At 33.7% G+C, this 15,254-nt stretch overlaps 2 protein-coding genes and 1 long non-coding RNA gene across 14 annotated transcripts in view; 2 read left to right on the forward strand and 1 right to left on the reverse strand.

Annotated features, from left to right (window-relative positions):
• The window catches only part of LOC115216530 (ATPase MORC2), a 161,388-nt gene extending 153,350 nt beyond the window's left edge, over window positions 1-8,038 (reverse strand). Inside the window, exons 1-2 of one of the 8 annotated variants that reach the window (XM_036502786.1) lie at window positions 6,620-8,038; window positions 3,872-3,946 (exon numbers count right to left, since the gene is read on the reverse strand). In XM_036502786.1, coding sequence (XP_036358679.1) covers window positions 3,872-3,930 — 59 coding nt within the window. In that variant the 5' untranslated portion in view covers window positions 3,931-3,946; window positions 6,620-8,038. Of the gene's footprint in view, window positions 1-3,871; window positions 3,954-4,090; window positions 4,622-4,699; window positions 4,841-6,619 lie in introns of those variants that run through there. The other 7 variants (XM_036502764.1, XM_036502766.1, XM_029786008.2 and 4 more) reach the window with 7 other exon arrangements.
• Window positions 4,285-15,254, forward strand: part of LOC115216571 (protein CUSTOS) — a 51,517-nt gene continuing 40,547 nt past the window's right edge. For 2 of the 5 annotated variants that reach the window (XM_029786040.2, XM_036502816.1), the window contains exons 1-2: window positions 4,287-4,633; window positions 4,837-5,086. In XM_029786040.2, the coding sequence (XP_029641900.1) occupies window positions 4,867-5,086 (220 nt within the window). In that variant the 5' untranslated portion in view covers window positions 4,287-4,633; window positions 4,837-4,866. Of the gene's footprint in view, window positions 4,634-4,836; window positions 5,087-15,254 lie in introns of those variants that run through there. The other 3 variants (XM_036502827.1, XM_036502805.1, XM_036502838.1) reach the window with 3 other exon arrangements.
• Window positions 5,351-9,107, forward strand: LOC118763362. Its single transcript, XR_004999112.1, has 2 exons — window positions 5,351-6,519; window positions 8,859-9,107. It is a non-coding gene; the product is annotated as an uncharacterized LOC118763362 (long non-coding RNA).

A 15,254-nucleotide genomic window follows, 5' to 3' on the forward strand; every position in this document is an offset into this window, starting at 1 on the left:
AGGCCTACTGTCTCCTATCTATTCCACCACTACTAATAGTCACATACAGTTTCACCTAACTACTATACTAAAAATTATATTTATTCCATCCTCTCTAGAATGTAAACCATTTGTATTTCCCTTCTAGCAGACATATAGATGCTCAACTTGAATATCAACTGTTATCAAGCTCATTTGTTTTGCTGGACAGACAAAGGTCATGGACACTGACCATTCCTTTTAACTAAGCAGTGAAAAAATATCTATTACATATAACATTTGTTTTGTTCAGTTTTATTCACCATTGTTAGATGTCACAACATACAAGAAAGAGTTACACAGTTTCCACAACTTGAAATATTTAGAATACATTTTTCTGTGCCGGTGTAGTATGTCATCTACATACATGTTTCTGGTATAGTTTGTAATCTACATTTACAATTCATCTATTTACTCCGGTTGGTTTGGTATATAACCAAAAGAAACCTTTATGATTTAAACATTTTTAGTCCTGAGCCCATTGAAAGAAGTCGTGATGAGAGCAAAAGAATTTTACACACAGGTTATTCGAGATGAAGAAGCTGAAACAGAATTTCTCTGACGCTATGAACTCCTTAATGAACATGGAGATATTGATCCATGCAGCAAAATTTTTCTTCTTTTATTTTTTTAAATGTTTAACTCATTCCTCTAATTATAATTGCCAATTTAAAACAAAATTTTGAATGTAGATCACAAGCTTGTCTAGATTTAAGTTGCTGTAGACCACATACTACACTGGCACCCATTTTTCTCTTTCTGGACAGCAATGGTTTTGAGGCACAACTGTACAACATGGGTCTCACTGGTTTTATTAAATACTGTAATATGAAGATTCCTTTCTTGACAATGTAACTTTTAACAAGAAAACACACCATATTAACAAAAGCAATCTTGACTAAATACAAAACCAAACAAGAGTCAACTTTAGCTGGCTGTTCTTTGTTGATGACAATAGGCAAAAGTGTTACTTGTCAATTAGATGTTTTCCTATTTGTTGTTTAGCCCCAGGTAATTGCAAACTCAGCAGACTATGATTATAAACATTTCTACAATGGCCATTACATGTTTTGTTTTTTTAGACATTATGCATCTAGAATTTCATTGCTCAATGTACTATTTCCTTTTTGAGATAGTAAGTTACAACTTTAGAGAGATTTAACTATATTTTCCATCAGGTTGTTAGTTCAAGTTCAACTTTTGTTTTCAGTCAAGAGTGCTTTTGTGGTTTCTATCTAAAGAGGTATTATGATCAAGAAACAAGTAACTTCACATTTCAATGTCTAAAGGGCAAAGGAATTTGATAACAAATAAATTTGTGGGGCACAAGTTGTACAGTAATGCAGGCACTTCACCGATACAATATTTTTTGAAGACAGTATTGCAAGGTAAAGAAACACATCAAATATAGATTGTTTTCACTGTCGACTGTTTTAAACTAAGGACTTGAAACATGGCATATTTCACAAGAGACCAAATAAATGAAGCCAACCAGGTTTATCAGTCAAATTCACAAGATTCATTTGTAAACATTGAAATGCTTATATATCCTGCTACAATGGCATCACACCAGCTCGTCCCTACATGTGAAGGAGTTACTACCCTCTTTGAAAAACATTCAGAAGGGTGATTTCCTAACTACGTACCAGCCATTGTCTCAAATGGGTGCTTGGCCAATTTCTGAAACATTACCTAATTTGGGTGTTTGCCGTGCTTTCTAAACGCCATTGTCTAAAATGAGCGTTTGCCTACATGCCAATGTCTAAAAAGAGCTTTTGACATCTCTAATCGCCATCGTTTAAGTGGCTGTAAATTCCTTAACTCATTTTGAGGCGCAAAACCATCGAGATCGATTCTACAAATAGATGGGCGAGCTAGGAGACCTCCGAGTCACTTGTAGTGGCAGAGAAACGAGTAAAATTTAAGCTGCAAACCAAAAGAATATCGTACGAGTCGTAACTCAACCAGATTCGGTTGAACAATCGCCCAAATGGTGTGCATGCGTGTATGTGTGCTTATCCGGCATTTTTTTTCTTGGTTAAACACAGGCTACAGAGTGAATTCTAAGTTACGAAAACTGATTCGTATATATGCGCGTGCATTTGCATGTACGTGTATATGCTGAGCATATGAATGTATGAAAGAGAACAATATACAAAATACATTCGGTGTTGGAACTAGTCGCCTTGATGACAATGCAAGAAACAAAAAACTCGCAGTAGGAACACAATGATGTCCTAATTTCAAATGCATGAATACAGATATGCAAACAGAGAACAGAAACCGATAAAGAAATTAAATTATAAACCCGTTGTCAAAATATGAAATCTATTCAGTGAATTTAGTCACGACAATGTCTTTGCAAACAATTAGTTGGTCTATTCTTGACTGCACAATTGCTCATAGAAATAGTTTCAACTGATAATTTCGGCAAATAATCAAAATATCATTCTTACAACAAAACATTACTTTTGACACATAAAATACAAATTAACACATGCATGGAACCCAGGTTAATATAGATACGTACACACGTAATATTGTTCAGTACAATGACCTAGATTTCTTCTGATTTTCCAATTATGTTAATGGATTTTGTTTTCTCTATCGTGAAGATAAAAACGTCGTCAAGTTAATTTTTAAATTTTACACTGCCCGTCAAAAAATTTTTTGTCCGTAAATTTTAATACAAGACTTTATTTTTTTAGTTTTGGTTTTCTTATTTCGAACTTAATATACTTTCCGTTGTGATTATTGTGAAAGACAATAAGAGTAGTGTTTCTGCTGGTTAAGAAGAAACACTGAGGATTAGAAAACTAGTTTGTTTTTGTAGTTTTCATCTATCTCGAATGATGCCATTTTGACCTGATCAAGAAAAGGCAAAAACATGTTCCAAGATAATAGATTAAATTATTACAATGAGCTATGTCTAGAATTTACTAAAGAGAACGGAAAAGGGATGGAAAGGTTAACAGCCTTGAAACAATCATAATTCACTGAAAATATAACTAAAGATATTAAGTTACGAGTTTAATTGGTTGTTGCACAGGTCAGAGAAATAAAGCAGCAAGACTATTGAGGTCAATAACTGATAAACGAAAAAAATCGATTCAAATAAATTATCACTTAAGACCTAAATACACTTGTTATAAGCATATCGATCTTTAGTGAGTTAGTGATAAATTCGTTTGTAAAATGTTGTAATAGAATTTCTTATTAAAATATGGTTAAAGAATATCAGTGGGTTGACAATTACTTGATTCGGTTTTCAATTTTTCATTGCGCATCGCCATGTTTCTCGTTCTGCCAGATGACGTCATCGCAGCCAGCAAGAAGACGAAGCTTGGGCGAAACACTTTGGCTTCTGTCTTAAAACGACCGTAATAACTTGCAATAAAATTATTCAAATCGTTTTATTACTTTTTTAATACGTAAGTATTGTCCATAAAATTAACTGAACAAAGCAATATAATTATTTTGCTTTCTAAAAAAAAAAACTGACAAGAAATTCAGCAAATGATATGCAAGCTAAAGACGAAAATAGTTCTTGAATAATGATTGCAATATGTAACAAATTGCAAATACGTAGCCATTCTAAAACAAATGGTGCCATGTACCTTGCTTAATTTTGACGAGAGAAGGAACAAGAGAGACTTAAGTAAAACCTTTACTTGACGACGTATAACAATATAGAAAATGCTTTTACCACGCATAACACATTCAAAAGGTCTGTTAATGAATGTGTAAAACGTCTTGTTACTGACTTGGATGTGTATGTATATTAAGTAGGGCATATAGTGAGTATTTATCTACATTGTATTAACTGTGTTCCGAACTAGGATGGGATACTTACGAATTGGTATGTAGATATTCAAAACTCAGCTGGGCTCGACTCAGGCTGCTGTAGGCCATGTTGAGTTAAAGGGAACTTCTTTAACCCGCCAGAATAAAAAAAAAAAAAGAAAAGTGGGGGAAAATCAAAAACTGAATTGGATAAATTATTAAAGAAATAAAATATAAAATTTTTCTTTTTAAATAAAATTCCAAATAAATAGTTAGGATATATATGTACTTTATCAGTTTACCGTTGGCTCTTTTTGTTTAAAGTAAACTGTTTACGTTGATAAACAGAAATCCATATCCGAAGTGGGTTTTAAGTCAAAACTAGCATCGGGGGAAGTCAAGATGAATTAAGTGGAGGCTGTCCACGCCTTCCCCTGGTTTATATATACGTGTGTGAGGGGGTTAGGTGGTGTATGTTTGAGTGTAACATGGACGTCGACATCCATGGTGAAGTACTAAACTTAGTGACACAGGCGTCATTAGTCCTTCCAAAAAAAAAACGAAATGTATTGACTATAGTGATCAGGGTAGTCGCTTGATATAGAAGTAGTAAAGTATTATAAAACGAAATTAAGAGAAAAATATAACAGACAAAAAAAAAATTTTAATTCACAGGTGAAAATTGGCAAGGTGATAAGGAGAAAACCACTGAAAACTACTGTAATTCATAGCAAAAATATACAAACTATAGAGAGAAATCGCTGTTCCAATCTCGACTTTACTTCCTAACAACTCTTATCTGAAAATTCATTATCATACACACAAAAAAATTGTAATTATGTACTTTTTCCTTGTTAAAGTTTTCTTTTTCCATTAAATTTATTCCAAAATGCCTTACCGTCGGGTTTCGTTGTACCGAAAGTATTTTAAGCGGGAAGAATTAACAAAGGAGAGAAAAAAAAGGGAGATGTTTTTTTTTGTTTTGTTCTTTGTTTTTTTTTTTTGTAACTCTTTTTTTTTTATTGTGTAAAATAGAGAGGAAGCTGCAACAGTAGTTATTGAACGATGGCAGAAAGTAAGACCTGGTCAAACACAGCAAGTGGCAGCTACACGCAACATAGAGATTCCATGATATGGACATCTACAAGTAAGAAAACCAACTCTATCACAAGTTGCTGCAGCAAAGACAGTAGTAGTAGTGATGAAGAAGACCAAGAAGAAATTCAACGACTTAGAGAAGCTGCCATTTCAGTAGAGCTACATACCGAAGACGACAGTAACGCAAGTAAATTGTCACTTGTGTCTAATTATATTCTTACCATATGATATAAATACAGTAACGTCAGCAACAATAAACTGAGTGTACTATATAATAATAATAATATGGCGATGGGGCGGTATTTCCTTTGTCTCATATAATATAGTGAAGTGGCATTTATAGCTTCACTTCCCTACCTCATATCATAGCAGCCATGCCGCCGCTGCTCTTGCTGACGTCAGGTTCCTACTACCATATATGGTATGTCTGCATTATGCTAATCAACCGCGTGCGGCGCGATCGTTAGCTGCCATGTTGGATGGGTAGTAAAATAGACTGGCAGTGTTTTTCCTCATTTTTATTTTGCAAAATATCAACTCTTCGAAGTGTGTTTATTTTGGTTATAGAATGCCATGGCAAAAGTAATTCCATCTGAGGACTATCTTAATCTTTAGCCATATCAACTGAGAATAGTATCCAGTGTAAATATATCTGGAAGACGTCGGAGCAGGGGCAGGAGACGGTGATTTGCACTCCCTACCCCTTCCGTGAACTCAACTGCTGCCAATATGGAGAGATCTGATTTACTTTATCAGTCGTCGTTCCTCTTCTAATTCTATGCTTTGCTACACAAACAGTAGCATCAGTTAGGGTGGGGGTTCATACTATTCATTTTTAAATGTATTTCTAACCTTTTATTATTTTTTTTCTTCAACCAAGATTGTGATGCCTTGTATTAATAATGTATTTCTTTTCACTTGTAATATTTCACATTTCAGCAACAATTTTTACTTGGTTTTGAATTTCTTTCTTTATATTGATTTTGTGTTTTCTTTTTTAGAGACTCGGTTAAGAAAAAAAAATAATCATAAATTCTGTTGTAATTATTGTATCTACAGGGATCTGGTTCTATGTTCTCTATACCCTAAATAATGATTGCTGTTAACAACCACTATAGTGCTATTCATTTCACAAGCATCTCTGCCTTCTGTTAGATTTACTACCATGTCAATTATATTTAAGTCGAGATAACACAGGCGAAGTTCTTTCTACAACTGTCTCTGCTACAACATAATTCTTTTTAAAAATATTGTTCCATATATTCATTTTTGTGCTGCTGTAATCAGCTATTCAACTCTCAAAGAGCAAGCAGCCACTTAGCTTCTCCCTCTTCTTTACCGATATTTAGCTTCTCCCTCTTCTTTACCGATATATGTGTGATATGGTTTCTCCACTTAAATGGATATTCTCCCTATATCCTTTCTGATCTGCGTTTTCCATGCCGTTTTATAATAAAATGTATCTCTTAAGTATTTCATGTTTTCCAGTTCTCCATGGTAGTAATATATTTTCTATTCTGAAGTTGGATTAATTTTGTTCTCCTTTCTTGGCCTCTTCTACCAACTAGCTGCCTGTTTTTCTACTTATGACATTTGGCTAATATACTTCTAGACATCTCCGTGCGTATACAATTTACATGTTTTCTACACAGCATTCATTATTTTTTATACATAAGTGTATAGGATTGTTGTTTTGTTTTTTTTTTTTTTGCGACCTTACCTTTTTTTTCCTTTGTTTATATTTTTTGTTGCTTTTCCAATGGATTTCGATACCAAATGTTCTTCACTTTCTTGTCGAACCTGCGAAGGGAAAAAATTGACAAAAGGCAGATGTAGAACAGTTTTTTTGTTTTGTTTTGTTTGTTTTGTTTTTTTTAAGATCAGTTCATGGCTGTATATGCATTTTGGCTTGATATGAAAAGTCTGAGGTCGCCATCGTTGACTAAGTGATGATCATTGCGTCTGACAGGTAGAGAAATAAGAGATTGCTGTTCTGAGTTGACGCAAGACAATCTGTGCCGCTTTAATATGAGAAGCGCACGATCGCCCCTCCTGGCTGTCCCCCACCCACCCGCGACTAGCAACTGGGCGCCACCATTCGATGTTTTAAAACCGACCACACTCCTCCTTTGTTCCTGCAATTTAGCAACGAAGAATATGTGCTCTACTTTTGTATTTCAAAGTTACCAGTAATAATTTAACTTCAGTTTGTTTTCCAACAGTGAAAACATTTTCTTTGATTGCAATTATTTTTTTTTTGTCGTTCTTGCCTGCAAGTCAAGATATACCATATCCTTTTTTGTTCTTTTTTTCCATAGAGACCATAATGTCTCTAGAATACAAAGTGTTTGTTAACTGTTGTGTAGATAGCTTGATTATATTAAGTACTATCGTTTTTTTTAACCTTGACCTTCTTTAATGCTCTTTGTTCTGGAATAGATTGGATAGTATTATGCTTTTTTATGGGTTTTGGGTTTATATGCAAAAGACATTTTATTCAGCTTCGGAATATTCTATTAAATTAGTAAAACTGATTTAGGTCATTCCAAGCTTGTCGAAAACAAATTTTTTTCATTTGCTTTTTTTTGTAACATAATATTCTGTTCGTTGCCAGCATAACCATAATTTATGTATTCTTTCCATTTCTTATTTGCTTAACTTCGTTTTCCTTTTTTTCTTTTGTTTAAAATTTACAAATTTTTGGAATATTTGGCTGAAGAATCCGATGTTTGCAACGTCACTGTTATTGGCAAGTTTGTGATATTTTTCCAGATAGAATAAAACGTAATCAAATTTACTTGCAGCATATTAGGTATCGAGTATTTTCGTAATGGCTTGGGGATGATATCCATATTCTTGCATTTACACTATTCTTCTATCATTTATTGCAAGATGCCCCTCTGAAACACAATAACGATTTTCTAGTAAAATATAATGCATTTGTTATATAAATACGTAATTTATCTTGTGAAATATTGATTTATCTTAATATATTTAGTAAGTTAACGAGTCGTGGTGTTTGAAGATTGAGTTTTACTTCTGTCAAAGTTGCATAAATTAGTGACAGCCAAATTTTCATCAGTTGTAATAAATTTAAAGACATTGAAATATGATTCTTCAGTTAAAACAAGTTTTTTTTTTTAATTTCATCAAACTTGTATGTTCAAATATTTTCTTATGTAAGCAATTTCGGGAAAACTTTATATTTATAAAATTTCAATTAAACTGTTTAGGATTAGTGAGTTTTATATGAACGTGTTCTATCATTTCGACTGGGTGAGCATCTTGTATCGTTGAGTGAACCCTATAATGGAGGCGTAAAAGCTTAATCGGAAGCTTTCTGCTGTCGTCAATATTTGTGGTGTTATTTGAGTTTAATTGTATTCATTAAAATGTTTCGAGGTCTAGCGATCAATGCAACCTTCAGAGATGTACAGTTTATAGGTGGTTGTGGTTCTTGAACACCACCTGGTCCTTAGTTGCTTTTAGCGAAATTCGGAGCAAATTCTATTTCCTTCCTCGTCACTTTTTTTTTTATCCCTGCTAGAATTGGGACGTCCTGCAAGTTTTGCTCTTTTGGGAATCATTTAAAATTGGATCTTTGTTTTTTAATATATTCTTCATCAAATGAGCTGCTTCAGTTTGAATGCCGTTTTTGATCTAAATCCACTTAACCTTCAAAAAACTTTTTGTTTTTTTAAATACTACAAAATGATTTTGAATAAATTATTTCCATTTCCTCCACGCGTGCACACACACTTCTGTGAGCCACAGCTGTCTTTCATCAATGCTGCAAGTCACGTGAAGAGCATGTGGTCTTCAGTAAAGTGATGCAATGAAGTAGAAAATTGAATGCATTATAGGACATACGCTTTACACTTGTCTTGGGGTTTTTTTTATGTTGAGTGACTTTTAATTGCAAACACCATAATGTTTTCATTTTTTTTTTTTCATTGTAGACGTAATTGGTATAGAAAAAGAATCTGTGAATGACTAAGCAATAATGAAATATCTTTAAATAAAATTGAAATGTTTAAGTTCTGCTATTGCTCAAAACATTCTGGATTTCATTTATGTTTCATTTGGCAGCCAGTGTAATTAGTTGGTATATAGCATGTTTAAGTGTTCGTTACACATTTTACCTGGAATTGTGCTCCTTAGACTAGGTATTAAATGTTTATGAAATCATTAAGATTTGTTGGATCTTTTATGTTGCTATTGATGTTACACTTATTGTTCTCTCTCTCTCTATCATTTATGATTTCTAAAAGTGTGCATAAGACTAGTTTCAACCTGTTTTTATTATTTATCGATGGTTAATACCTTGAGAGAGGTATTAATACCATGGAAGAGTAGCTCTAAAATGCACCACAAAGTCTAGATATTTTGCTGACAAGGGCTAAATTGCATAAGCTGTACTATTTCTTGGTGTGTCAATGGAATGAATAAAAGCTGAGTGTGAAACTTTTTCTGAATCTTAATATCAGAACTATAGTCAGATGCCTACACTGATAAAAACCATCAGCTTCAATATTTTTTTTTATGGTAGAGCTGCAATATTTAAATTATGCTCTGAGGTCAAGTGCCTGAGTCAATGAAACTGACTGAAACCCTTCCCCTCTAAATTTTATATCTTCCAAGGTTAAATTATAATTGCTCTTCCTGAATGATTAGTTAGGAAAAGCACATCAAAGAAATAATGTCTTTGTTACATGGGGATATAATGATATGGATGATGGTGAATTTTTTTTTTTTTTTATGTAAAGGTACGTATAACGATTAAATTCATTAGAAATCAAAATAAAGAACATTTTCAGCACAACAACAATCAAGAGAATCCTAACTATTCTGGTTGTGTTGACCTTTGCTGTTTGTGGAGAAATTTCTCAGACTGAGGGGGTCAAGCAAGTTATCTAAGAACATCATTTTCATGTATTGCTGACACACTTTTCATAATGGCATTGACCAGTCTTGAGTGACCCAAAGTCATTCACAAAAAAGACTTAAGGTTTATTACTACCTTAATGGTACAATATTTGTATATTTCTTCATGCAAATTTCATTATTTTGCCATCTACATGTTTTCTTGCTATTGTTTTAAGCAAGTAATCTAATGCAGGAAGGCAGCAATTGCTGTACATACAATAATGAAAGGCACTACACTTTCTTCCATTAAATCTTGATCAGATAATTTGTCAGCTCCACCATGAAAATAAGTCAATATTCATGATCTTCAAGAACAACTGAACAACAAAGAAGCATTGAAATGTTATATCACTATCACAATAATGTTTGCACAGTCTTTGTTAGCAAAGATTTTGCTGTTAGTTGTTACTTAATAGACCTGGATTTAAAATGGGACTGCTACATGGTTGAGGAAGTCCACTGTCTGCATCCAGTTAGTGTTGAAAGTCTCTTGAATTCTGCAAGAGAGACCAGAAGCACTTATCCAAATCATTTAACCTATCTGTGCAATTCTCTATAAACATTGAATCTGTCAACAAACCTGTAGATATGAAAGTGTTCTTTTAGTATATATGATTATCACAGTGTAGACATCTGACTATAATTCTGATATTAAGATTCAGAAAAGGTTTCACACTCAGTTTTTATTCATTCCATTGACACACCAAGGAACGTGAAGTTTTAAATAGGTCTGTTTTCAAACTGAAATTAAAACAAAGTAATACTTTGGGCATTTGGCAATTGCCATAAAAGTCAAAATGAAAAATTAGGGAAATGTTTTGTTTTTGTTTTTGTTTTTTTATGTATATGCATGTAAGGTAATAAAAGCCGTAATGTTTTGGGTGGCAAGATATTGATAGGTCAACAAACTTGGAATTAATGAGAGTCAGAGGTCACCAAATGTCTTCTAATACATTTGTTACAAATATTTTCAAGGGTATAAACAAAAGCTGGTTGTCAAGTGATGATGGGGAACAAAAATACAAAGACACACAAACATATGGCTTCCACACAGTTTCCTTCTACCAAATTTTACTTGGCATTGGTCACCTGAAGGCTATACTGGCAGACACTTGTTTGAAGTGCTGTGTAGTGGAAAGGAACTGCAAACCATGTGGTTGCAAAGCAAGCTTCTTAACCATGTAACCAAAAACAACAAATTTATTTTTAAAATTCATTGAAATACTCATCTGATTTTATTCATACATGCAATACCGTTTCTTCAACAACTTTCTCTTTCACTAAACTATAGGGTGGCCACAAAGTCATGCACTGTTGGCCACCTAGTACAGAATTTAAAATTGCGATGAACCCTCTCAAATAGCTCTTCATTGATCTGTTCACATGTTTCAACAATCCTTTGAAGATGTCCTTAGTCATAAATCTTCTCAGAATACTCGAGGGATGTGATATATTCTCAGAAAACGTCTATGGGTGTTAAATCTGGTGACTGGTGCCCATTCAATTGGCCTGGATAAAATTCATTCACGAACTTGTAATGCATAATGGAGCGGAGCCCCATCCTGAAACCGGACACGATTTCCCCTTCCAAGTGAATGCACATGAGGCATCATCTTGTTGCCAAGCATGTCCAAATATGAATCACCTGTCACAGAGTCCTCAAATTAAAATGGTCCTATTACTTGGTTGTGCCAAATCCCGCACCACACCATTACCTCTCCTCCCCTCCCCCCGCCTTGATTATCAGCCTCCATCCAGTGAGGATTGGTTTGTGAGTAATATTGGCAGTTGTAAAAAGAGTTTAAAAAACAATGTTAGCAATTTCACGTATTGCAGGGTGGTGCATGACTTTATGGTCACCCATTATGGACATTTTCCTTTGTGAAGCATTTGTTTACAGACACTATTTTCTTCACCACAAAAATTATTCCACAATTTAAGTCACAAAACAACTGTAAACTGATTAGTCTCAGTAGAATGTATGAGAAATGTTCATATTATACTGTTCAGTTTCTAAGAGAATTATGCAAGGTAAACCATGCCTACTAACACTAAACCTATAAGTATTACTAGATATGAAAGTAAATGTCTAATTTAATGCATGAAATTCAATGTATAATTCGGTAAAAGGCTACTACTTTTCAAACCTAATTACATATATATATGGCATAACATAATTAAGTCCATATGCCATTGATTAAATTTTATAATACATTTAGATATAGTGTAATAAAAACAAAATGAATTCTGCTTTTTCTCTCAGTGTCTGTACAGTGAGGAGTGTGTCCATTGCATCTTTATTTGCTTCTGTTGATTTAATTTTTAGAGACATTTCATTTCATGTAAGGATATAACATCCTACATTATAATAAAGTAATTGCAATGCATAGGTGTGGGTGTGTAACCATAATGCAATGATTGGTTAACTTACATTACACTACCAGCCCTTCCTACTTTCCACATATCACACCAAGCACCTCACCTTGGCCCTCTTTCCAAACAGTGGGAGGGAAGTTATGAGGAATAAAAGTAGGAAGAAGAAATGCATGTTAGAGTGGAGGAGTAAAATAAGAAGTATAAAACAATAAAATCAAAAATGTAAGAGGGAAAGAGAGTGAAGGGATGAAATAGCAGAAAATGAGAGTGAGTGCTATTACAGTTGCTGGTGTTTATCAAATATTTTTCTGCGTGTAAGGTGCTGTCAGTTGATACTGGTGTTCAGTCGTGTTAACCTTCTTGCATTCACATTACTCTGTCAAACGTATTTATTCATATTGATGTGAATTAATCCTGCATTATCTCATAGCTTTGAAATGTTGATGACCCGATTGTTTATCTTTTGAATGACATTGTAGGGTAGGTGTGAGAAGGCAGACCTGGTCAGTCTGAACAAAAGCAGATGGAATATTTAGGCTGGATGTAACCAGTTTAAATGCTAAAGGGTTAAAGCAATAAATACTTGATGGACAACCAGATTATGAAGGAGCTTCTATATAGTTGTTCAAACTTCAAGAAATGATGGCCAAATCACTACCATTTTAATTGATATACAAAAAAAATGGGATGGTCATGGAACAACTAAGTTTACTTCAAAATCAATGAAAAGGCCTCTGTGCACTCACTTGACCTACTACAAGTAGCCAAATTTCTCTCAAATCACACTCTTATTGCATTAAATTAGGAAACAATACATTGAACAATTTAGTCTTACATGGACAAAAAAGAGTCAAGATAGTCATGACTGGAATATCATTAATTGTTAATCTGGTGATAAGCAACCAGGTTTACTTAGATACTTAGTAACAGTTTTTACCATCAACATAGCTAATCATCATATGGGATATGTATATATTATAATACACACGAACACATAAAACTCTGTGAGTTGTTGCTTTGAGTTCCTCATTCCTCGTCTTTAAACAACTTGTGTTTATAGTCATTTAAGCTTGTGCATTTATCTGTCAATTGGATCTGATCAAGTGACCCTGAAAACAACATGAGCATTGGCTGCACGCAATGACAGGTGAGAATGAGTGCAGAGAAAGAATAGAGAAATGAGAATAGGAAAGAAAACAAAAAGTAATGGATATGGGTTCAGAAATTTTAGTAGATAAATACATATCCATTTGATCTCTTTCTTTTACTTATTTCAGTCATTTGACTGGAGCACCACCTTAAAATGTTTTAGTTAAAGAAATTGACCCCAGGACTTGTATTTTGTAAGCTTTGCTAAGTTACAGGGACATAAACACACCAACATTGGTTGTCAAGCAATGGTGAGGGAACAAACACAAATATATATATATACGATGGGCTTCTTTAAGTTTCTGTCTACAAAGTCTACTTACAAGGCTATAGTAAAAGACACTTGCTCAAAATGCCATGCAATGGGACTGAACCCAGAACCATGTGGTTGAGAAGCAGGCTTACATTTTAACATTGTAATTAGTTGCTCTCAAATTGTCCTTACAAAGACCAGTGGAATAAATTCTCTTTATTTGAAAAACAGATAAGAGTTGGCAACTAGAAGGGCATCTGGCTATAAAATGCTGCTTAAAATTGATTTTATCTAAGTCATGATAAGCATGGACAATAAGTGAAAAGTTTATATACACAAGTACCATTTATAACATAAATTGGTATGTGTGACTGTATCCACAAAAGTGTATTACTCATACTGAACATTTTTATAACATTTATTTTGATGTGTATAGTACGAATGTGCTTGAATAATATTCAGATAATTTTCACTTTCCTCGGCTGATCGAGAAATTAATTTTTTGTAACTAAACACTTTCAAACTTTGGACACTGGTAGAATGTGTCATATAGAACATCTTTTACTCTTAGTGTTGTTGAGAAAAGTTTCTATTTACGAAGTTATTTCGTGTTAAAGTTGTATTTCGGTTATTTCAACCAATCAATGACGTGTATTCAGTTGAATAAAATTACTGCTGTTGTTTGTCACTGTTATTTATGACATCGTTCGTGCGTTTGTACTGATTTTAGGGTTACAGTTACGGGGGGAAAAAAGTGAAAAATGAAGAAATTGGAGGTGTTGTACGGGGACAAAAAAATTTCAAAATTCCGATTTGGGGGAATTTTCCGGAATCTCCGTATCCTAAAAGCTGAGGTTTTGGCAAAAAAAAAGTTTTTTAAACAATTTGCGAGAAAATGAGGGGAGTGACGGGAGGAAGTCTTTCCGAAAATAGTAGCTGAAAAACAACCTAAAAAGCAGTAGAAATGCACGAATTATTTTATTATAGAAACCAAATATTATTAGAGTATTAAGTAGAGTGATAGGGTCCTATGCAAGAAGTACTAACTGCACCAACTAGGTAAACTGGTCTGAAACCTTTTTATCAATAATCATAATAAAGTCAGTTCGATCAAGTTTGACCTTATTTAACAAGAACAAAGTACCAGTCAAGTATTGAAGCAGATTAAGCAAACTACATCTTTTCTCTAATTTATGTCTTGTGCCGATGTTAGACATCATCATTATTCTGTGCAGAATTGGTAGAACTGCAGGCAAATGCCATGTGAAATGTAATTGCTTTCATAATGCAAGGCTCGATGAAATAAGTACTTGTCAAATACTGAGATCGATTTAATTATTCTCGTTTCCACCAGATCAGGGGTTTGTGCCAACTTCATTATTATAATCACCCTACAGGGCGTTGTAATTTTAACACATCAGTACATGAATACGCACACCACCCGTTTTCGGCCTAACCCTAAACGCCGAAAACGAGTAGTGTGCGTATTCTTTACCTTCGCCGGAGAATAAAACTCAGAGACAAATACGACACAAGTATTGAATTGAGTAAGGATTTAAATTTTAATTAAAGTTTAACTCTGGTTGCCATGTTACCTAAAATAAATAGTTCAAGTAAAAAAGACGAGCTCACACAAGAGTATGAAAAAATA

Source organism: Octopus sinensis, linkage group LG1 (assembly GCF_006345805.1).
Source record: "Octopus sinensis linkage group LG1, ASM634580v1, whole genome shotgun sequence".
NCBI lineage: Eukaryota > Metazoa > Mollusca > Cephalopoda > Octopoda > Octopodidae > Octopus > Octopus sinensis.